Below are 23,034 nucleotides of genomic sequence, written 5' to 3' on the forward strand. Positions count from 1 at the left end.
TCTCTCTACTTCGAGCCTCCATTGGTGGGTCCTAAAGCCTTTGGGAGATGTCCTCTGGTCCCTGCTGAGGGCACTGATTATGCATTGAAGAGGGGTGGGGGTGTTGGTTGTTTTCTGGATAAACTACAGATCATAAGTGGGATTGGGATGATATCTTTTTGTGGGTCCAGGTGTTTCCTCCTCTCGGAAGATGCTCAGTCGCTCCACTCTCTGTGGGCACATGAACCTTTACTGTGCCCCAGTGTCAACAGATTTGATAGAGGATGCCCTGACACTCTCTCTGGATCAGGCCAAAACCGGGCTTCAGGGCTTGGCAAGCAGCAGAGGGAGGTTTGACCAGCTCTCCTTGAAGGAAAGCAGCTCTTCTTTGCTGCCTGTCATCAGCTTGCTCCTCCTGATGTCCCCTTCATTTATGGAGGCTTTTAAGGATAACACCTATTCTGGGGCATTGAATAGAGAGTTTAATTCTCTATATCTGGCTTTTATATACTTTTTTTGGTACCAATCAATCATGTAAAATTTAGGCTTCGCAAAACGCAGGCTGTTGACTCTTAAACTCTTCTGGCTACTGAATTTTGGCAGCCCACAGACTTTCATGGCAGATTTTCTAGCAACACTATTGCCAAAATCAGCCAAGTGCCTTGGCAATGCAGGTTTTCTGTGCCAGAAAAACAAAAGACAAACCATATTACAACACTCTGTATAGGTAATGGGTACAAATGATATTTTAAAAAAGACTGGGCTAATTGCAGCTTAGTCTTCTGTTGCTCATTGTTTATGTCAGCTCTGGGGGGACTTTATTCCGTGGAAAATAAGGTGTTTCTAATGATCACACCTGCAAGGCAGGTGACGATCACCTTTTGTGGTCCTGTGCCAGAGAGCACTGGCAGCAGACCAGGGGCTCCATAATGGCTCCCCAGGTGCTAAAGCCAGTTTGGCCGTGGTTCAGCCCTCCAGATCCGGCCCTTATGGTGACAATCAGCAGAGTCCCTCCAGGTGGTCACCAGGCAGCACGCATATAAGACATGGAGCAAGACTCCAGCCCTTGCTACTGCTGATACGGCATCGTAACGTCAAACTTGTCATTACGGGTCTGGATCCCAGCTAGCCTGCCATGGCGGTGCATCCCTGTGTTGCCTGGACATTGCAGCTACCCCCAGCTGCAACTCTGAACCAAGCGAAGGAGCAGTGTATTCAGCATGGCCGGTGTGGGCCGGCACAGCCGCACGGCAGGTGGAAGCACAGGGTTAAGCGTCCGCCCTCCAGGCAGCCCTCAGAGGGGTGCCCGGGGCCTGCAGTTCCAGGGGCTTCATGGGGGCTGGGAGCCTCATGGCAGGCAGTGCCCATTCCTGGTGAGCAGCTACCACTGTGCTGCCATTGTAACACAGCGACAAGCGACTGACTGCACCAGCCACATGCCAGAGCCACCAGGCTGCAGGCCTCCATGGCCCACTGCCCCAGGGCCAACCCGCACCACCCACAGCGGGTACAGCCCCCTCCCCAAGGGCCAGATGGCTTCTTTGCGTGCAAAAATGTCATAAAAATAGATCTTTCCAAAGGGCTCTGGAAATTGTACTACGTGTCTGGAGCTCGCTTCCCTCCTGCCAGCCTGGCAGGGAGCACCACTTGCCACAGCTTGGGTTTGGTCCCACCTCTGTGTAAAGGCTGGAGGGGTGCAGGGCTTTTTTCGTAAACCCTTTCTAGAGAAGCAGTATATGGCATAAATAGGACTTTGTCCCTTTCTCCCGACCCCTCACCCTAATGAAACAGAAAAAAGATCCCGCACTTGAAATGCTCTCCGGAGCTATAGCCTGAAGCAGAGCTTAGGCGTAGTTAGATGGACCTGGTGTGGTGATCAGGGACTCAAAATAGCCGTAATTACCATGTCCTGTTTTGGACCAGCAGCAGCGTCACTGCTATTTCAAGGATCTGCTTCCTGCAGGTGCTGGTCAGCCCCTGCTGAGGGGAGTCTGCCCTGTGCCAGCTATTTTTTTTCCCTCTCTCTCTCTTTCTTTTTTTTACTAGCAACATTTTAAAAGAGGAATGTCTACCTTTTGATCTAGTTGATAACCTGTCTGAAGTTGGCGTGGATGCTTTTCTCCACTGAGCTACCCTAGAGAAATTGGGTTACAAACCCAGGAGGCATAGATAGAGACTCGTTCTCTATTTCAGCGTCCAAATTCAACTCTGTTTTAACTAAGAATCACATGAAATCCAGAATATTTTATTACCTCTATACAAATCCCAATACTTATATTTGGAACCTTAAAAGATTTTTCTGTATAGTCAGCCAAATAAGTTTCCCAGGACTGTAGAAGGCTCCAGGGAAGATTTAGTGCTTGCTTCTTCTTGGAAGAAGGTGGAAGAGAGAGAGTTACTGGAAAGCAGCAAGAGAGAGGAGACATCCTGGCCTGACAGAATTGAGACTCTCACTTTCCCAGTGGTGGAAAAATTGCAGAGGAATGCAACCAGGACACTGCACACAGCATTATTTGTAATCTGTTCTCATATGTCATTAGGATATTTTCAATCTTGCTGCCTGGAGGCATTTTAACAGCAGCTTACCCACCACCCACAAAATCCATTAGTTTAAAAAATAAAAATGAGCCATTTGGCCACACAGCTATGGCCTTAAAATTGCTTTGGTAAGTGCAGATATAATGAGGATGGAGACTTTGGAGCTGTGCGAGGTTCGTGACAGACCTAATGGAAAACACAGCCACTGCAAGATGTTCTCTACAAGGGCAACACCAGGCCTTGGCTTGCTTTTCCTAGACCACCCTGTAGCTGGAGAACCTAATTTAGCAAGAGGCAGGTACTGAACCCAGAGTGTGAGATGTGTACGCATGTTTTTTAGGGTGGCTCATCTAGCATGTGCCTGATAACGTTCATCTCGCACCTGGTACTCGCTAATCTGAGTGGGTCTGTGCAAACCAAGAGAGGGACTGCCAGCATCTTCAAAAGCCAGTGGGTGTGCGAGCAGCCGAGGAGGTTGGGGTGACCCTCATCCCTGCCTGGCACTGCTCCCTCTCACCAGGGACCACCCTCACCAGCTCAGCTGGTGGACCTGCGGTGTGAGCACTCCCTAACCCTATTCTGTCAAAATGACTCAGGCTAGAAAACTTTTCCCATTAAATGTATCACCTCAACAGCCAGGGATACTTTTATTTTATTTTTCTCTTCCCCCTAAGAGTAATTTCCTCAAGGCTGGGGAGCGGAATTTTGTTTCCAGTCCGTAGCTGCATGTAACCGCCCCGCTCAGTTTATTGCTGAAGTGGCTGATGCCCAATCAATCCTGCACTTGGAAGCGAGGCGCTTAGCAACTGTCCTCTGTCAGCTTTGCTATTTTATGAGCCTGTCAACATCTTTTTGTTCACTCCTAATACAATCTTTTCACAATAAGGAGCTTGCATGGCTAGAGACGGGCAGGACGCTGCCACAGTTACCTGGGAGCTGTGATAAATGGCTGGGCAGCTTTTGGGGTTGCAGCAGCCTTAGCAGTGTTTGCCTTGAACTTTCAGAAACTTTTCTTCACCTCCTGTGCTTTACGTGCACGTCATGGTGTGCAGTTACTGCCTTTCTTTCAGGGGTGCACCTATGTGGAGGCAATCGTAAAAAAATGATCGCTTAATGAGTGTGCAAAACCGAGCAATTAATTAAGAGTTGGTTCATGAGTAGCAAGAGCAGCACCAATGTCTCACTGGACAAATAACCCCACACCAGGAAGTTCGACTGTCTGGGAATTACTCTTCCAAGTAATTGTGTTTTTCTATAACAGGGATTGCATGGGATTATGATATTATAAATGGGATTTGCTCTAAAGGCTGGTGGCCCTCTATACTTTATGGAATACTCCAGCTCCTCCTAAAAGGAATTTTGATAATTCTCCTTTAATGAGACTGCACTACATTGAATTACAACCTGCCTTCCCCCAAAAGCTGAATCTTTTTCTACGATACTGGACATGCGCACAGAAGGGAGTCTTATGTATTTCTTTCTAGGGGTTGTGTGTGACCTATATAACAAGACATACACAGACACTAGCCTAACCCCAAATATTTATGAAACAAAACCTTTTTGGTTCTTGTGGAGCAATTTTAGGCCTGAAGGCCTCTGCCCACCACCCGTCGTTCTGGCCTGAAGAGTCCAGCTTTAAAACCAGAGGTGGTAAATCCTCCAGGGAGGTTCTATAAATTCTTTATAAAAGACTGGCACTCCAGGACCTACGGGGCTCCGGTCCCTTGCGCTGAATTCCCTTGATATAGCGAGGATGGGAGAGCAAGGGCAATAAACACTCAGTTAGTGACAGGCAATGGCAAGCTCCACAGTTTTCCCTGCTACTGGTGCAGAGTAGCAGGTGTCTCTTCAGCATCCTGCATCCTGGCAGGCGGCTTGGGAAACTACCTGCCCCTGCTGTCCCCTCATGGAATGATCACACCTCCTGCTCAGCCGGCCAGCATGGCTGCGGCCCCGGGCGGCAGGCAAATTGGCTGAGCAGGTGAGGTTTTGTGGAAGGTCATGGATGGGGAAGAGGGACAAATCAGAGCAACAGGGCTGGAAACTGAAGTCTTGTCTTAGATGAGGTCAGGAATGACTCCCCTGCTCCCCTGGGCAGTGCAGTGTGGCCCCGCTGCAGCCACGCTCCATCTTGCTGTGGAGGCAAACGCCACAGGCAGTGCCGGAGAAGAGGCTGCTGCAGCTTGCAGATACAATGAGTTAGCAAGAAGCTTTCCCCAGACATTTATCTTGCCGTCTTTATTCTGCTCCTAGCTCGCCTTCCTCAGTCCTGCTTTATTTCATCTGGTTGCTACAAAGGAACAGTGATTAGCTTTCTTTTTCATGCAACACGCACCTCTCGTTTTACTTCATAACCCCATTTTTAGCTCCATCAACTGATCTCCAAGCTCCATGAGGGGTCCTTGCTATAAGCTGGGTACAGAGGCCACCCTGAAGATCAGCTTTTGGGAAAAAAATTACTGGTGGTACTGTTTTACCCTTCCTGGGCACCCACTGTCATGCCGCAGTACCGGGCTGGATGGTCTTGCAGCCTGGGAGGCTCCTCTTGGTTCTCACCGAGGAGGCACGTCACCATCGCAGGGCATTGATCTCACCGGGAAGCCGACAGCAGCAGAGCAGTGGTGGCGAGAGAAGAGCTTGCCAGCAAGTCGCTCCTGGGGACAGGCGGGGAGGCAGGAGGTTGGTCATTGCTGGCGCGCTCCTCTGCACAAGTGAGGGCGGCTGGTCGGCACAGAAACACACCACCACAACAGGGCTCCTCCAGGAATGTATTTATTTACATTAAAAGACTATTATACAAACTGAAAGGAAGAAAGAAAGAAAGAAAGCGAGAAGAAAAAAAAAAGAGATGACGTCTTAGAGGGGCAGATGTGCCAAAGCTGGCGCCCCTCATTCCCACCCTGCCTTGCTGCCGCCTTCTTTCCGCTCTGGTCCGACTGCAAGTGCCGTGATCCTTGTAGGAATATCCCTTCCCAACCCTCTCTCAGTGTGAACATCCATGTTTTCTGTTTAAGTGGCTTGCAGAAATATTTGTTTTCTGCCTCCAAAGAAAACTCTTGCCCAAACGTTTTTTTCTTAATTTATTTATGTAACACAGTGTAGAAAGCTATCAATTCATAAGCAATGGTTCTGTACAATCATCCTGCAGAGGATCCCCGTTAATTTTCGACCAGCAGGCACTCTTCCCGCCCAGAAGTGCTCACAATTAACAGGGATTCTTTTTAATATTTTTTTTTAAGATCAAAAAGATACATGGAAAAGAAAATAAAGTTTACCTTTCAATGCCTAAAGTGTGCACATAAAACAGGCACAAAGAAACGAATGTGTATTCCCATGATTTCTACGTCACTAATACAGCAGGAGCAACAATCTGTACAATAAAATGCAGCTGCAGAGGAAAAGAATTTCAATAAGTCATCTGGAATACTTTTTAAAAAATGTTGTTTTACTTTAAAATGCATAGTGATCAGAAAAAAATGCTCAGCAAAGAGAAGCAGCTAAACCCCACAGACACAGAAAGCATCCCCCATCAATTCTTAAAGCATATTTCAATTAGGACTTAATTTTTGTCACAAATCACAAGAATAATATACAACTGGCTAAGGAGCTACATGATAAATAATTGGGAAAGAGAATCTATCCATGCACTAGTTAAATACAGCTAACCTCTTTACAGTACACAAAAAACATTCATTAATAATGTAGTGTAAAGACTGAAATGTAAAGAGAAAGAGAGAGAAAATACATTACTGATTTTATTAATTCAAGTTCAGGCATCTACTTGTGTTACAGCACAGCTGTCAAAAGGCGAGAATGAGTAAATAATAAAACAGAGTGTTTTTCTTTCTTTCCACATTATTCTATAGCTGAACACCGATGGGCAGTGAAGCAATCATTCTGCTGTCCAACTCATGAGGCTGCTGTGGTGTCCTAGTTCTGCATCTGTTCAAAGAACTTGTAGGTGGGATTTTCGTAGCCATTTTGCTGCATCTTGGAAAGGTGGCGCTCCTCTGGTGTCACTGCAGCGTCCACCTGCCGTGAGAAGAAACAACCAGGGTCAGATTCTCATTTAATTCACAGCATACTCCATGTTTCCCCACTTTACAGCCATCCAACATACTTTGTACCCTCTCCTGTGCATTCAGGGAGAAAGCATCTTCCGATACACAAGACAGAGTTTGTTTGACAGGTTCTTCCCTGCCCCTACCCCCCCCTTTTTTTTTTTTTTTTTAATGAAAGGCAAGTTAGGTCCCAAGCTCAGTCCAAATCTCCTAAGAAAGTCTAAAATAAAGGTGGCCGGGAAGTGATAGGGATACTTCTCCACTAAACACAGCATCAAACCCAGTACCTGGAGGCTACAACATTGTCTGAAGAGACAACTGATTCTGAACACTCTTCTCTCCAAGTTATGCAGGACTGTAAGTGGCCTCACGAACAACATCAACAAGACGGCACTGCACCCAGCAATACATCAGAAGGCAGCAAACAGCTTCAAAGAGCAACGTGCAAGAGATGGCCCTTCCAGCTTGGACACTCATGGTTCACTTTTTAGACAAAGTAATATGCACAAGAAGATGAGGCAACAGGAACAATTCTGCAACTCTTTTTTTTTTTTTTTTTTGCTGCAGGGCTTCAAAACCAGCTGATCAAACTCAGCACTACCTGGGTTTTGTTGCCTGGCTCAGAAAACATGCAACTCCACAAACAAAAAGAAGGGGATATATTTTGCATATCCCCACTAGGCCCCCATTATTAGGTTCCCCTCCCCGGATACATATGAGTATCTGTACTTGGGATCAACTGGATCTCAAAAGAAAACAAAAAGCTGACTAAAAAGCCAAAGGAAGTGGCTTGAGGCTGCCCTCCCTCTATATCATGCTCCCAGATCTGTTGCAGATGCTGTGGTCTCAAAACCAAGAAAAATTAATTGGAAAAAATCAAATGAGGGTAGCAAGGAAACACCAGAGTAGCCAGGCACAAGGTGAGCAAAAAGTCCCATTGCACTCACGGAAACAGAACTGCTCTGGGTACGAGGTCAAATTTTGTTCAGTTTAGTGACAACATATGAAAGCAGAGCTAAGAAAGGCGGCTTGTCGGCTGTTTCATTTGATATCAGATATATCTAGTTTTTGACAGCCCTTAAGAGAGAAAGCAAAAAGTGAAATTTACATTGTCAAAAATTTTAAAGCAGGAAGGTGCCTAAGACTCTACGCTATTAGGTATGAACATTTTCCTGTGGCTTCCTCTAAGTTGTGACCTTTAGGAAAACCAGCCATTTACCTTTAGCATAGAAATAGCCTTTTGGATAACGGAAAGTGTATTGTCTCAAGAAGCCGTATATAGCAGGCTAACTTACTCTAACCTGCCAATAAAAAAAGCAAAGGAGAAGTACTTAAGGCTGATACTCATTTTAAATCTACTCTACAATACTGGAAATAACTCAGCTTAGTGAGGACAGACTGTGACCTTCGCTAAGTTGTTAACCTGATATCCTGGAGAAAGATTAAAGTTATGTTCCTCCATGTTTGGGACAAATGCACACAGCTTAGCTTATTTTTGCAGCCGTTCTTTTACTGGGGTAGGTTATATCACAGCACCACCTTTCCCACGGTACCAACTGGAAAATAGCTCCTCTCAGAGCCATCTCTGGTCTTCATGTTCTGTTTTTTTTTTGTTACTTAAGAGAAGAAATAGTCCTCTCTGTGGCATGTGTATTGGACTGCTTAGATGAACTGATAACCCCAACTCTGATCTGTTTTCATATCTGTGCCCCTTCTAAATCTCCTCGTTGATGTTCCAACTCTCAAATTGCATTTTCAGTCAAAACTGTATCTTCCATCAAATCTTTTTCTTATGCAATACTTGCACATTTTTGTGAAATACCCAACTTTAAGGATCATGTACTGCTTTTGCTCGCAAGCTATTGTGAAACTTTCCCATAGCTGGGATTCCTGAGCCTTCCAGCCTTGACTCCTGCCGGCAGGGAAGAGGATGCCCCGCAGAAAGGATTCCTGGGCTGAGCTAACACGGTACTCCCTGTGTTTCTGATTCTGCAATATAACTTGGCCTTTTTGCTGTTAAAATACTGCCATTCAAAGGCTGTCTTTCTCTCTTTGGTTTGTTTCCCGCCCCCCCAAGTTGCATTTGAATGGAGTAATCCTCTTACGCAACAAACCCCAAATCCATCTAATTTCTTTACCTCCTGCAAAATGGTCTCAGGCAGTGAGATCCTGTTTAGGGTGATGGCGCTCTTGCTTTAAGCTGCTCTTTCCAGATTTCCCTCGTTTCAGAAATCAGGGGGCAGTAAAAAAAATAGTGTTTTTCTTTCTGTGCCCTCCTCCCTCTCCAGAAGTGACAAAAGAAACAACTTCTTTTCTACTGAAGGATGCAAGCTTCCCCTGGCCAGCCCACATGAGTGGTGAGTGCCAGCTCGGCTGTCAGCAATCTTTTTGATCCATCAAGGACAGGAGAACCTCTGGGAATTTCACAGCCCGTCTCCTCTTCAACCTCTACACCCAAATCCCCGAGACATTTCTGTACAACAACATGCTCAGCAGCCAGCGTACAACCGTGCGCCTGCATTTTAAAGGCTCGTCTGTGCCTGCGGCCCAAGTCTCACCTACAGCCAGCAGCGAGGGCAGCGGTGGGGCTGGGTGAGAGAGGGGCAGCGAGAGCTGCCACAACGCACAGCGCTCATCTCCGCAAGTATCTCCAGGGGCTGGGTTGCCTCCTGCTGCTTTACCTGTCCTTTCTCCAGGGGTTGCCAACTTCTGCCTCCGCAGGGAGGATATGCACCGAATCAATTCTTGACAGTTCCTCGATCCTATTGCCGTTTGGCAGAGCGCTTGTTTTTGATGTATGTAATCAGTGGAACAACAGTAGGGCCTAACAAATCCACTCCACATAGGTTTTGTACAAACACGTAAAAGGCCTTATGCCTGCGCCCCGAGGACTGTGCAAATTTAACAGTGTCAGCTACTTCCATTGTGACAATGTTGCCGTATGCCATCTGCTGCTGCTAAAGTGGTGGCTAACGTGGCTGGGAAGGGAAGAGAAGAACAAAGTAGGGAAAATGGAGAGTGTTCCTTTGGCATTTTCAGCAGTCACAGAAAATAGGAATACAAAGCAAGCGCAGAGGAAAAGCCACCCTTCCTTTCATTCTTGAAGGCGCTGCTGTAGCGTCAAGTCAGCCCCGGTTCTTGTGCACCATAACACCACACTACAGGAGTATATGGGTGCTTCTCTAAATCAAGAGGTGACAGCCTCACAATTCACAACTAAACCCACCAACAGATTCTCTTCTAGCATGAAATTAAAGTGCAATATGAAGTTCTCGGGTTGAGGAATCGGGGGTCTCTATGTACCAGTACATGCCTGAGACCATCTTCCTTTCTAGGAGGCTCCCCACACTGGGCTGGGGTGCAAAGGAGGGGTATACCAGAACCTGTGCCATACTTCTTCATATTTAAGCTGCAAACAACACTGTATTGAACTCTGTCACCCGTTTTAGCTTAAGCCTCCCACTCAGCACTTCTTATTCGGGACTAGGAGATGTGATAAGCACACAGCATAACCTGCTTGTGGGAAAGAAAAAGAGTAAGACAACAACATAAATAAAAAAGAATCAAAGAAAGTGTAAGGCAGAAGAGACTAAAGAATTGACAAGAAACCAGAGGAACTTGGATGAAAATCAGGGAGGAGAAAGAGATTAGGAAAAAAAATATGAGAAAGGACAGTAAAATCAGACTGAATTTTTAACACCTTGCACAATATTCCATATTAAAAAGTCTCACTTTGATAAAACTAGTTTATAGTGACAGTCCAATAACTTCTGAAATATGGTATTTACAGATGAAAGGGATTTATTGAGGCTTCTACTTAGTCAATTTTTTTTTTTTTTTTTAAATTTCCCCTTCAGCCTTTAAAATGACTAGTGGTACTTCCTCTCCTTCCTGTAGCTGTCTGCCGCAGGGTAATCCATCTCACCACCGACCTACGTGCACTATCGCTCATCCTGAATGTCTTTTCTTCTACTCACTTTTACCCATTTTGACTCTTCCAAACTCTTCCTCTCGTTCCTTACAACCTCTGTCCTAGGTATTGCTCTGCCAAACGACATGCCTTGAGCCCGATTATCTCCTTGTCAGTAAATCCCTAAAGCCCTTTACCATTTTAAGAAGCTTTTTTCACCCGTTACAGAGGTGGCAGAAGTTGAACGCAGCATGTAAGAGGTGTGGGTACTCCGGTGCTGCTGAGAAGCAGTCTAGATGCTTCTCTTTTCTACGACGTGATGTCTCTTGAGAAAACAGCTCAGTCAGGTACATAACCTCTTTTGAGACTGTCTGTCCATCTATCCCCTTCTGCTCCAGCCTATGGATCTTTCACACAGAAAACCCTAATGTGGGCTCAGGAAGATGGTAATGCTACAGAAAAATTCATATGCTGCCTCTAGACATGTGGGGCAGATCAAAAGCCCAGACAGGAGGTGCTGGCAGCCCTCAGAGATGCACCGAACACAACACTGTTGTTTAAAGAATGGCAAATGAATGCTGCCTAACATACACCTGCAGATCGGACTTTGAGAGATGGACTTCGGAGAGTACTACAGCAATTTTAATGGCTTCTTTGCTACTGCTGTGAGCCCTCCCCTTGTTGCCTCTCCCCACATGCTCCTGCTGGAGGTCCTGCCTCTATAACAGAAAGCAAATGAGCTTCAATGAGGAGAACCTGAAAGAGGCGGAGTTGAGACAGTCAGCTGCAGTCTGGAGCACAGGAGAGGCGAGAACCTCTCTTTTGCCACCTGCTTTCACGGAGGAAGAAACCTCCTGCAGACAGCTGGGGTGGCATCACCAGCAAAAAACACTTTCAAAATGTTTGCTGGAGCTCCTATGTGCACATACAATAAATCATTTTCAATCACTCGGTCAGTTACTTACTTAACTATGGCAGTCCTGCTCCTGGAGAGGCTGAACCACTTTGAAACATTTCTATTCTCAGACTTGGAAGAAAATGATGATGACACTTTTTCTAAGTAGGACAAGTATATTCCTCCTCAGAGCCTCAAAAAAAGGCTAACAGGATTTTTAATAATGTCTTTTGTTAAAGAAATAGTGAAATGAGAGAAAGTACTACAGTCAGAGTTGACTTTTTGGAAGATAAGAATACAGGTGGAACAGGACCTTTTTTGTCATCTCGCATCCATTATCACAGAATTAAATTCTCACAGTAACTTCTGACACGCAACAAACAGGTGGCAAGATTTGTTCAAATATACTCAGCCAACCTAGAGCTGATGCACAGTTATTTTTATATCAAGTGATTTTGCTCTTTCATGCATTTTGTGCTCAGCACATTAAAGGTACACTGTTGCTAAATAAATTAATCCTCTTTAGAATGGAACAGCTTAATTTTGATGACATTTTATTATTAAACATCAATCGTATATGGATCTTCGGGTGCATTTTTTTTTTCCCCAAAGCGCATCCTAAAAAATTTTCATCAACTTAGGACAAAAATAGATGTTATGCCTTTCTTGCAGGAAGCTCAGACAGTGAGGCTATGCAGTCTGCCAAGACCACAGAGCAAGTCTGACAGCATAAGGAAACGTGCTTGCCAATGCCAGACACAGTGCAGCCAATCTACAAGGCGACAGCATCTACAGTGTGGTACTATAAATTGACTAATATTCTTGGTAGAGCCGCATGCTATAGCTTTACGGTTTTATCTGCAAAATTTTTTATTTCTGAAGTGAAGCTGTCATTTTGACATAAATTACTTGTTCAGCTTGTGCATGTTTTTTCCTAGTCCAACGTTTCCAAGTTCACTGTCACTGAAGAAAGCTCGTAGGAATCCAGGATTACCTTTGCAACAGCATTTGATCAGGTGAAGCCCACCTGAAATTTTAAGGTTGTACTGCCATAACGGTATGTCCACAATCAATGTTTGATTCGGGGCTTTAACCTAGCAAGCCTCCTTGGACTAGTCTGTTATCGCCAAATTCAGACAAAGGAGGGTCTCAGGTTGCACAACTGTTGGCAGCAGCTATCAACTAGGCGGTTTAAAACTAAAACCTGTTTCAGTTTTCTACAACTGGAAGCCTTCATATGGAGAGCTAAAGCTGAGATTCTTCCTCACTGTTTTCTGCTTCTCGGTCCAAATTCGGCACAGCTTGCTGTCTGCTCAAATCTCACCTCAAACCGTTGGTTGCTTTTCTGACCAAGTCTCTTTGGAAACCATGTGGGCAACCACAGCACAGACGTAGGGACACACAAGCACAGGCTTAAGACAAAGGCTTCCTCAAATATTTTTAAGACCCTGCACTGCCCTAGATGGTGGAATACATGCATGAGGAAGCATGTATGCCTCCAGCAAGACCAAAGCAAGGTTCATTTGACTCAAGGCGAAACCAACATAACTGTGGACTTGAAAAAGACTTAGTTTCAACCAAAAATTTAAAATATCAGTTTGTGAAGGCAAAACCATATAAAAGTTTCAAGCGCGGGCTAATGTAAGCACTATGCACAAAGCACTCACACAGCAAACTAGATATCAATATACAAGGGGGAAAAAGGTTACATGAACCCCCTTCCAGTTCTCATAATGAAGTTTTTCTGTTTACAGAGATTCTTTTGTATATCCAAGCAACAGATGAGGTATTTTAAATTACTGTAAACTGACCACAAATTTACTTGGTAGATTAGGAAAAGACAAGGGTTTTCATCTTGAAAATCCCATATAAGAGTCTCATATATTATTTGTTTCTCAAATCTATTAAGTTTCAGATTAGTCATAAATCAAAGGCCATTGGTGGCAAAAGAAAATCTTGTTTAGAGAACAAAAAGTAATAAAGTATCTGTATAGGGAAAATCCTTGCAGCATGCAGCAAAATACACAGAAGACCTGCCTCAAATGTTTATTTGCAAGCTAAAGAAAGAAATCCGTGTATGTGCATTCCCAACAACAATAAAACCAGAGTTTTCCTCTTTTGCAGTATCTGCTTATTGGCTACTGTTAAATTTCCTGTAAAATGAACTTTCACATTATGAGGTGATTGGTCTGGGATAGTTCCGGAAGACATTCTTAGGGTTTTACACCCAACTTAACGTGGTTTATATTGTGTCTGCATTTACAAAATAAGGCAATTTGATTCTACTCTGCCAGATACAACCCCTCCAACTCTGAACATTAGGCTAGCCAAAAGCATGGTTTCTTCCTTTGTAAATATATTTATAGAGCAGCCTGTTGACTGTGTTGTACATGTAACAGCAGTTATGCTTAGTAGTCTTTTCTTACCTCCACAACCCCATGATGAATAGATGTGTACTGCTTCTTCTTCAGCATCACCAAAGTAATGACAATCACTGTTGCTATGACAACACCTCCCACCATTAGTCCAATGATGGCACCTTTATTTGAACCCACATCTTCAGCAAAGAACACCTACAAAAGAAAAATAAAGGAAGATGAAAAGTTCACTGAGTATTTGGCTAACCTGTCTAGCTGCCACAGCAATATAAAGCCTATTGAAGTATCAGTAATTAAGCAGCATTTCATGTCACCCTAATTATTCAAAACTAGATCGCTGTACCACAAAGCTCTCATAATTGGAGAAGAGCAATTTGGGAAATCTGTACTGCCTGTGGTGCAGCAGTGCTGTGGCTAAGGGGAAGACTCATCTCCATGTCTCTGCTTCATATGGGTCTTGGATAGTAGCTTTTTTTTTTTCTTGGGTAAGTGATTCAAGTTAATTGCAAAATGACTGATAAGCTTGTAGAGGAGTAAGCAGTGAGCATACAGTTTTCTGTATTTTTAGAATGCTAATCATGGAAACGTTCATAAATCTACATCTGTGCGGTTTGTTTGGACCACGTCTGTTGCATCTCTTCGATAAGGAGCGGTGAAGATCTGTAGGACAACAGTGAAACGTGCACACCAACAGCTGGGAGAAAATTCTCACACCAAAGAGACAACAGTCCAAAAAACAGGCACATGCTGATTTACGTGCCCACCAAGGGATGGACCAGGATTTTGCAGGGTAAAGGGAGAACGAGTTGTACCTGCATGACAACAATACTCATGTGTGACCTAGAAAATGTAACAGTTGTGAAAAAACAGAGAAGATCCACTTGAATTATATGTACCGATAAGGCAAATCCCGGGACAGCAAGATGCTTTACTATGCATTTAGTAAGATTGGCTTTTAGCAACAGAAGCAGGTATGAAAAGCGGGTGATTGTTTTCACTGTCCTGCTTTGTATTCAAGGAATACGCTGGATTATTTTACATCTATGCATATTTTACAAACCTTTTGTCCGCTTGTCAATAGCGGGCTTTTATTATTATTATTTTTAACCGAAAAGGGCAAAAAGGATTAGAGAATAAATTACATTCACAGAATTGTAAGACTACCTCACTCTGAAAGACTAAATACTTTGACAAGTATTTAACAAAAATGTAGAGGGAAGCGGGAAACCAACTGAGACTTATAATGAGCTGTATAACATTTGCACTCTTTAAGAAACACAGTCTTCCTCGGAGAGGTATTAAAGCATGCAATATAAATATTTATATTGTTCCTAGTCATAAGCAAGAAATGTGTTTAAACAAAGTTAAGAATTGACTAGAAAGTACACACAATGGACAGCGTCGGCATAAAATCATGTGAAGTAATAATTTCTTCTGGCAATTTTACCTGCCCAGGACTGAAATTCTGTTACCATACTATTTCAGAGCACTGTGAAATGCCCCAGCTAATATACAAGTGCAACAGAGGGAGGCCTTAGGCAGTCTGAGCCATAACTTAAGGTACAGTTAAAACGTGAACACCCATAAAGGGGAAAATAACTGCAATTTCAGCTCAATTCAGACGTTTGAGTGTAAAATACAACGCACAGCTGAACTCAAAGCAATATCCTACGGAGACTGTTGCAGTAAATCCTACCAGGGCACAGGAGAAGGAAACGCACAGATGAAAGTATTTTCTGCTTACTGCTTTTGAATTAAAGCTAATGGAGAAGGGCATCAGCTAGGATATGGCATGCGGTAAACAAGCAATGCCCTGTAAGGCATCAGTCCGGCACCTTCTCAGCAATATCAGACTCTTTGCTCAGTCTCAGTTGAAAAGACAACCTAGAGGACAGCTTACTAATTTCTAAATAATGGCTGTACCTATTAGTAGGAAGTATGGCATAAAATGCTTTAAAAAGCTGGAAAGGTTCTATTTTAAGCATCACACAGACTACTCCTGTGCAGAGATTGCAATGCTTTCCCTATCAGCCACCACGGTAAGGGTAGTTTCCAGCACCAAGCAGCCACTTAAACATTAAAGATTGCTGCTGGGAAGTGCATGTGACACAGGAACCAATAACGCCTGTCTAAAACACATTCTTGCAAGTTCCTTCCCTTCAGTAAACTTGCACGGGTTTACTCCATCAGGATGTTTAACCCATCTGAGCTAAGCATGTCAGAATTTCCCAAATTAGTGCTAATGCATTTTGGATTAGCTCATCAAACTGGGAATTCTCAGTTCTCGGCATCAAAGAGATGGCAGAATATCTTTTCATGCAGTGATTGCCTAGTTCAAATGCAAATTTGAGTCCCATGTTAATTTTAATTTTCAGCACTACTTAGCTTTAAGAATATATTAAGAAAAAAGCTTTCAAGTTTAATATCAGGATATTGAAAGTCACGGAACCGAAATCTCATCATGTAATATACCTTTACAAAAGAGGAAGCAGAAAAGGTTTATAGTCAACACTGCTGCATGGGTTCTTCATTACTTATTAAGGGACCGAAAAAAGCTTTTAGAAGACGCTTGTTCTTACTTACACTGCTTTTGGTTGTTATTTTTGTGTTCATAAGCAGCAGTTCAAGCGGGGAACAATATTTTGCTCCTACCTCCCCTTTACCTGTTAATAATTTAATATATCTTAAGGAGCAAAACACAGATACAACCAAGTACAAATTAAAATTAAGGCCAGTACAGAATCTCCTCTTATCCCAAGCAGGCTACCTTGCGAAAGATTATGCTCCATGGAGTTCAGCCTCCTTAATGCACTACCTCCATCTGTTTTGACAGAAAAGGAATCTATTCCTGATATCATAGAATGGTTAGAGTTGGAAGGGACCTTAAAGATCATCTGGTTCTAACCCCCCTGCTATGGACAGGGACACCTCCCACTAGACCAGGTTGCTCAAAGCCCCATCCAGCCTGGCCTTGAACACCTCCAGGGATGGGGCAGCCACAACATCCCTGGGCAACCTGCTCCTGTCTGGCATCACTCTATTTCTTGCTGCACCATGCTGCATGTCTCCATCAAACTTTATTTTTTTTTAATTTTTTAAACTTACTTAGCATTTTCCTTCCTCTGTATCCCTTTTCTTTAGTTATATGACCATGACAGATGGACTCTGGGACAAGTATTGCCCATATGACCACATTCAGTGACATGGCAGTGCAAGGGCAGGAACTGTCAGAATTTCCTCTTGTGTGAGACTTGATGGTATTCCATCCTCTCTGCTGAAATTATTCCAGGTTTACTCTTATTTAAGAGAGAACCAGAAAAATCATAATCTGTTCACGTGAAAACTTTTTGTCGGCACTTTCACTATCCACAGCACTCAGGGAAACATGGCCATAATTGACCCACTACTTCAAGACTGAATCAGCAACTCAAAACCCTCCTGTGGAAAGCATTGTTTGTTTACTCACCAGCTTTTGATGATGAACTTCATATCCTGAGTCATGCCGGAACTCCGCATCCATCTTCACTTCAGATATCTCTTCTGTTTTAACATTGGTCAACCCGGAACCTGCATTGCACCGCAATGACAATTCATTAAAGTCATCAACTCAATTGTGCTCTGCTTACCTCCACCATTACGAGAGCAGAAGGCAATGGTATCATTCACGTGGAGGAGGTGTGACGCAACGTGAATGGGAACTGGGAAGAATGTGAGGTTCATCTCATGTTTCAGTCCCACTGAGGTGACACAGAATGAGCTGGTAAAATTTCTCCTCTGTTAAACGTTCCTTAATCCACTGCAGCTATGCTGGTACAAGCTTCAAAGGCTTTCAGCATGAAACGCCAGAAGAACTAAGCTGTGAGGGACCAACAGCAGACTCCTGAATTGGCTCACAGGATGCAGACAGATCTGCTCTGACAGCTTCTTTAGCAATGTCAAGAAAATTTGGTGTTTAGGCTGAAATCTTCCTCCTCCCTAAGCTCAGGCTGCTGTGAGGAAAAAACACCTACCTGTGGTTTGAGGTGGGAAACCCCAGATATTATATTTTCTTGCTTCCTGTGAGTCTGTACCTTTTGCACAAACATGCACAAATAAGGGTAATTAAAATATCTGTGAAGTTCTTATTTGGTTTCAGATTTCAGAGTGCTCAGAATTAATATGATTCAAGTCTTGACTTCTGCCTGAGAGATGACAGCTGTCCTCCTTGATTAGAAACATACTGTAAAGCAAGTAAGCAAAGCTTGCGGTGATTTTAATTGTAGATAGTTTGCAGTCCTGTTCTCCCCTTTTGGGTGCAAAGTGGAGATGTTGCACTTGTCTAACTGGAAAGAAGGCCAGGATTTCCTCCAAGATAATAGCCTTAGGACAATGAGCCAGACTTACAACAGCTAAGCAGTGCATCCTATATGCGTATCTATGAATGTTTTGTCCTGAAAAGCTGGCTCTGGCTCATAGAGAACATATGGGTATTCATGTAGCTGGTTATTTTCCGTCTCAACACTGACTGACTGATATTTATATTTCTTGGAGGTACAAACACTGCAGAAGCATGGTGTTTACGAGAAGTTATTTCCTCACCCTATCTAATGTGACAAGAACAAACTGGTTCATATTCCTTGTCTATATTTATTCGAGCATTTTATCGCTCCAGCTCCTCTTTCCAAGCCTTCATTCTGATTCTTAGTATTTTGGGCTGACCTCAAGCTCTGATGCAGAGGAAGAATCTCTTCTATAAGTCTCAATGCTACTGACTGTTCTTGTCCTCCACCGTTTCTCTGGACTCTCAATAAATTTTTGAAGACTTCCATGTGCCAATGAGCTCCACAGTCTAAAGCAGCACTCAATGCAAGAATTATTGCCCTTTTATTGCCATTGAATGTGCAATTTCTTTTTTCTTTAAATGCTGATTTATTTTTGTATTATGAATCAGCAAGAACAGACCTTCCCAAGAACTTCTCTGGACTGTACAGACAATTCCATTCTAAGATTCTGATCTTTCTTTTCACAGTAAATCATGCAAAGGAGAGAACAAGAATCATCTTCATGCAGTAAAGTATTTATGGTTATTTTCTTGAACAGTCTGACTGCCCCATGAATTCTACCTTAGTGTCTTCTTTTTAAGGAATAAAGCACATAAAATATCTCAAATTTCTTTATTAAGCATCTCATTTTTGATGCCACATTACAGTACTGACACAAGTATATTATGACATTTATATATGAGAGATCATTTCTAAATGCAAGAACTATAAAGTACCTAAGGAATTGCAGTTTGAAAACAAACCATGATGTTCAGTCAATGAAATGCAGGAGGAAATGGAGATGAAGGAAATAAAACCCACATGGTACCCAAAAAGAGGTTTAACTTTCTATCCTTGAAGCAGCTATGGTTAGTTTTCCAAACTAAAATAAGAATACAATTTACTCTCCTTTGTGCATCATGTCAAAATAGCCCCCATACCTGCATCAATGGGAAGCGAGGAAAATGAGAATGTGTATCTGGCACAGAGATGCTTCTTCAACTGCCCCGCCTTTTTGTTTTTAGGATTAAAAGAAGAGGGCGAAAAACCCAACAACGGAATCTATGTGCTTCACATAGATTAAATAGCTGGGGGGAAGGGGCTTTCCCAGGACCTGGGTTGGCTGCCCACAGCTGTAGTGGCTGAAGAGACGGCTGGCTCCCAGCTGCTTGCCACTGTCCACGGCCACACTTGCTGCCCCCTAGACACGCTGGGAAAAGCACCGTGTGGAAACTTCCCCAGTGCATGGGCTTGGGGAACTGCACGACCCTGCTGCTGCAGCTGGCAAATTCACTGAAGCTATAAATATCGATTAGAACGTATCCAATACATCTATGAGATACATCCACGAAGAATCAACTTGTCTTTTGTTGAGGGAAGTCCTGCCTCCCGAACCTTGTAGAGGACACTGGAAGAGTTAGGAAGCACACGGGAAACAGTGATTTGGCTTGGAGCGAATCTGGATTTCCAAAAAGCCTTTGAGAAGGTCCCCGATCGAAGCTCTGGCAGGAGCTAAGATGGCAAGGATTAAGAGGGAAAGTCCTACACGACTTTTGATAACCGATTAAAAGATAGGAAATGAAGTTGTAGATACACAGCCATTTTTCACAATGGAGGAAGGTTACCAGCAGGGTTCCACAAGGATCTGTGCTGTGCTTTTTGTAAAGTGATCTGGATAAGGGAGTGAATAGTGACGTGACAAAGTTTATTGACAAAAATTAAAAGGAAAAGGGGATAGTCAAAATAAAACCAGCTGCAAGGAACTGCAGAAGGATATTGCAAATTCTGAGTGCACAATAAAAGGGAAATGGTATTCAATGTTAATACAATGTAAAGTGGTGCTCACAGGGATAACGCAGCCCTAACTATACATACACAACAATAGGCTCTAAATTAGCTCTGTTCCACCCAGGACAGAGACCTTGCAGCCACTGTGGATAACTCTCTGTGGGCAGTTGGCTCAGTAGCAGTCAAAAAGGCAAAGCGAAAGCTAGGAGTAATTATGAAGGAATAGAGAAAAAAAGAAAACATTGTTACACCACTGTATAAATGATGCATCCTCATTTTAAATCTGGCTATCCATTCTGGTAACTCCACCTCAAATGAAGGCAGAAGAACTAGAAAAGATGCAACGCAGGGAGACACAGACTATCACTGGTATGGAATGGTTTCTGTACAAGAAGGACTAGACAAATCAGGAGTATTCAGACTGGAAGAGACAACCGAGGGGAAACACTACAGAGGTCTATATGACTGTGAAGGACAAGAAGAAAGTCTACAGGAAATGGTTATTCATTATTTCTCCTAAAAAAGTACAGGACACCAACATGGCTATGACACAGCAGATTAAAAACTCACAAAAGAAAGTGGGTGTATATGTATAATTTGGCACAATGCAAAACTGGACTGTGGAACTCATCGGCACAAATCATGAGGATGTTCAAAATACAAATGAACAAATGCAAAGAAGAAAGGTTCATCCAGGGTTACTAAATACAACGGTGAAAATACAATTTCAAGTTCTGGAAGTCTATCAAATGCTGGCTGCCAAAAGCTCTGCGGATGTGCCAGGGGTATAAGGCAGAGGTGAAGTCTGTAAGTATCCTGTACGCACCACTGCTAGAGGCAGGATAATGGGCTTGGGTACTTCTGCTCTTGGGCTCTGACCACTCTCAGTGAAAGCAAGCTACGATAGCTTAGGCTGTGAGTCTTTGTTAGCTTCAGTTAAACAGAGCCAAACGCCGCAGGCAGAAGTTACACAGCATTTCATGGGGCACAACAGGTCAGGAGCCTTCACATCAATGAGTGACAGAGGGTGGCAAGTTCATCAATAGCCTCAGCTGCTGGAAAAACGCAGGCTTCCCTAAAGCCGCATTTCTTTGAGGGTTCCCTTCCCTCCTCCCATTCCCATCAAACAGCAACACTGGAGCCATACTTCCAGCGTGCAGCAGGTTAAACAATCTTTTGCCTTGAGATCAGGCAGAAATGTTTTGCTTTGGGCCACGTGATGAAGGTCTGGTGGTCTACTTGGCCTTACTTACCAATCCACAAAAATGCCATGGGATCTGAGCACAAAGTAGGACCTGATATTAGGAAGTTAATGCTGTTAGACTCACTAAAACTTGTCTTTGGCAGCTAGTGCAGGAAAAAGGTCAGACAGAAAAATCTTCTGTTGCACTAACAGACCTGATAGCAATTTTTTCCTACCTCCTATCTCCCTTAAAAGAGAGGAAAAGTGAGGAAAAAGTCTTTTAAAAGTACAACTAGGGTAAACTGGCAGACTTCTGCAAATAATTGATTATATAGTAAGAGAAGTACAACTCTGCACTAGAATCAATTAAACACCTGGTATGAGACAAAAATATATATGGGGTTACATATGCCTTTCTACCACGTTACATTATAGAATCTAGATTTTCTATTTAACAGACTTCTCTTTATTTTCAGTTCATTCACTTTCCTGTCCTGGGAACTACATACTTAGACCTACATGCTAAAATCAAACATTTATTTTTCAAAGGAAGTAACTGAAGAAGGAAAAACTGAAGGAGGAAAAACTCACTGGTGAGGAAAAAAGGGTCTTTCCAAAAGTTTTATCAGAGGTGTGTGAATCAGGTAAGATGCAAACAGCCAAGGGCTGCCTAATACCACTCTACTCTTGTACTGAAGACAAGCATATGAAGAAAAGTTAAACACGTGACGAGACCTTTAATTCTGACACAAAATGATTTTTTTTTCGCTACCAAGTCTAAAATACACAACCCAAACACATAAGCCAATGTAAAAGAAGGAAAGTGAGAGCAACAGCCTCACTGCAAATTCACAAATAATGATAATTATTAGTGCTTTTTCTTCTGAATTGCATACTACCTTTAGGGAGTTGCATTCCTAATTACTTCAGTTTAAAAATGCTACAATTCAGCTGGCAAATATATTAATTTGCAACTCCGTAGAAAACCTGACAAAATTATTCAGCCAAACACACGGGCTTAAAAGCATCTAGTAAAATCCAAAATGAACTATGATGGACTTTTAATTGCACTGCTGTTAATTAGTAATGTTAACTGCTTTTATACATATATGTGTACACATGCACATGCACGCACACACATACCCAAACATCAAAAAAACCTTATTGTTCCTTGCTTTTAAAGGGGAGGGAGGGGGGAATCCCAAGGAGTTAAAAGCTACTCATATGAAATAAAAAACAAGTAGCTGTTTTGGGGAACACTTTATTCTCACACAGATGAGCTTTTGCATTTCTGTAAATATATATTTAGGCTTTAAGAAGAGTAAGAAAAAGGATACAATGAATCCCACCAAGGACGCAATTAGGTGTACATTACCTACTACACTGCTTGTAATTGCTTCATCTACCAGTTAAACAGCAGCCTAGCAAGATTTTGTGATTTTGTTTTGCAAGGACCTGAAACAGTATTAGCTGTGCCAGAGGTCTTCCAGTCACTTCGAGTTAAAAATCAAACCTCCGAGTGAAGCACAGTTGAAACTACCAGACCTGGGTGGTGTCTACACAGAGAAACCCAAAAGTAGTATGTTTAAGCAACAGATGTAATGACTGCATTCAGGAAAACATGTAACTCCATGTCCATGAACTACACGTGAGTAATGGCAAGCACAAGATAAGGTTTGTTGAATCAAGGCCCGTTACAAGTGTAGTAAACAGCTTTATCTGGGTAAAGCTTCATCTAAAATAAAAAGGGAGGGATGGAAGGAATGGCAGCATTTGAACAAT

At 43.1% G+C, this 23,034-nt stretch overlaps 1 protein-coding gene across 1 annotated transcript; it reads right to left on the minus strand.

The window, feature by feature from the left end:
- Positions 1 to 5,273: 5,273 nt before the first annotated feature.
- Positions 5,274 to 17,528, minus strand: LOC309685936 (amyloid-beta precursor protein). The gene is made up of 3 exons (XM_082498425.1): positions 17,228 to 17,528; positions 13,810 to 13,956; positions 5,274 to 6,549 (listed from the first exon to the last, which is right to left on the minus strand). Exons 1-3 carry the CDS (start codon positions 17,279 to 17,281, stop codon positions 6,448 to 6,450), a joined length of 303 nt encoding a protein of 100 aa, XP_082354551.1. The 5' UTR covers positions 17,282 to 17,528; the 3' UTR covers positions 5,274 to 6,447.
- Positions 17,529 to 23,034: the final 5,506 nt, after the last annotated feature.

The sequence above is a fragment of the Vanellus vanellus genome (genome assembly GCF_965231255.1).
Source record: "Vanellus vanellus genome assembly, chromosome: 1".
NCBI lineage: Eukaryota > Metazoa > Chordata > Aves > Charadriiformes > Charadriidae > Vanellus > Vanellus vanellus.

What these genes read in the sequence shown, in the direction of transcription:
- LOC309685936 (XM_082498425.1), bottom strand. Translation starts at nt 17,281, where the DNA reads ATGGATGCGGAGTTCCGGCATGACTCAGGATATGAAGTTCATCATCAA. An exon ending in AAGTTCATCATCAAAAGCTG is followed by an intron (nt 13,957 to 17,227) that starts GTGAGTAAACAA and finishes TTTCTTTTGTAG; the next exon opens with GTGTTCTTTGCTGAAGATGT. An exon ending in TTCATCATGGGGTTGTGGAG is followed by an intron (nt 6,550 to 13,809) that starts GTAAGAAAAGAC and finishes TTCTCACGGCAG; the next exon opens with GTGGACGCTGCAGTGACACC.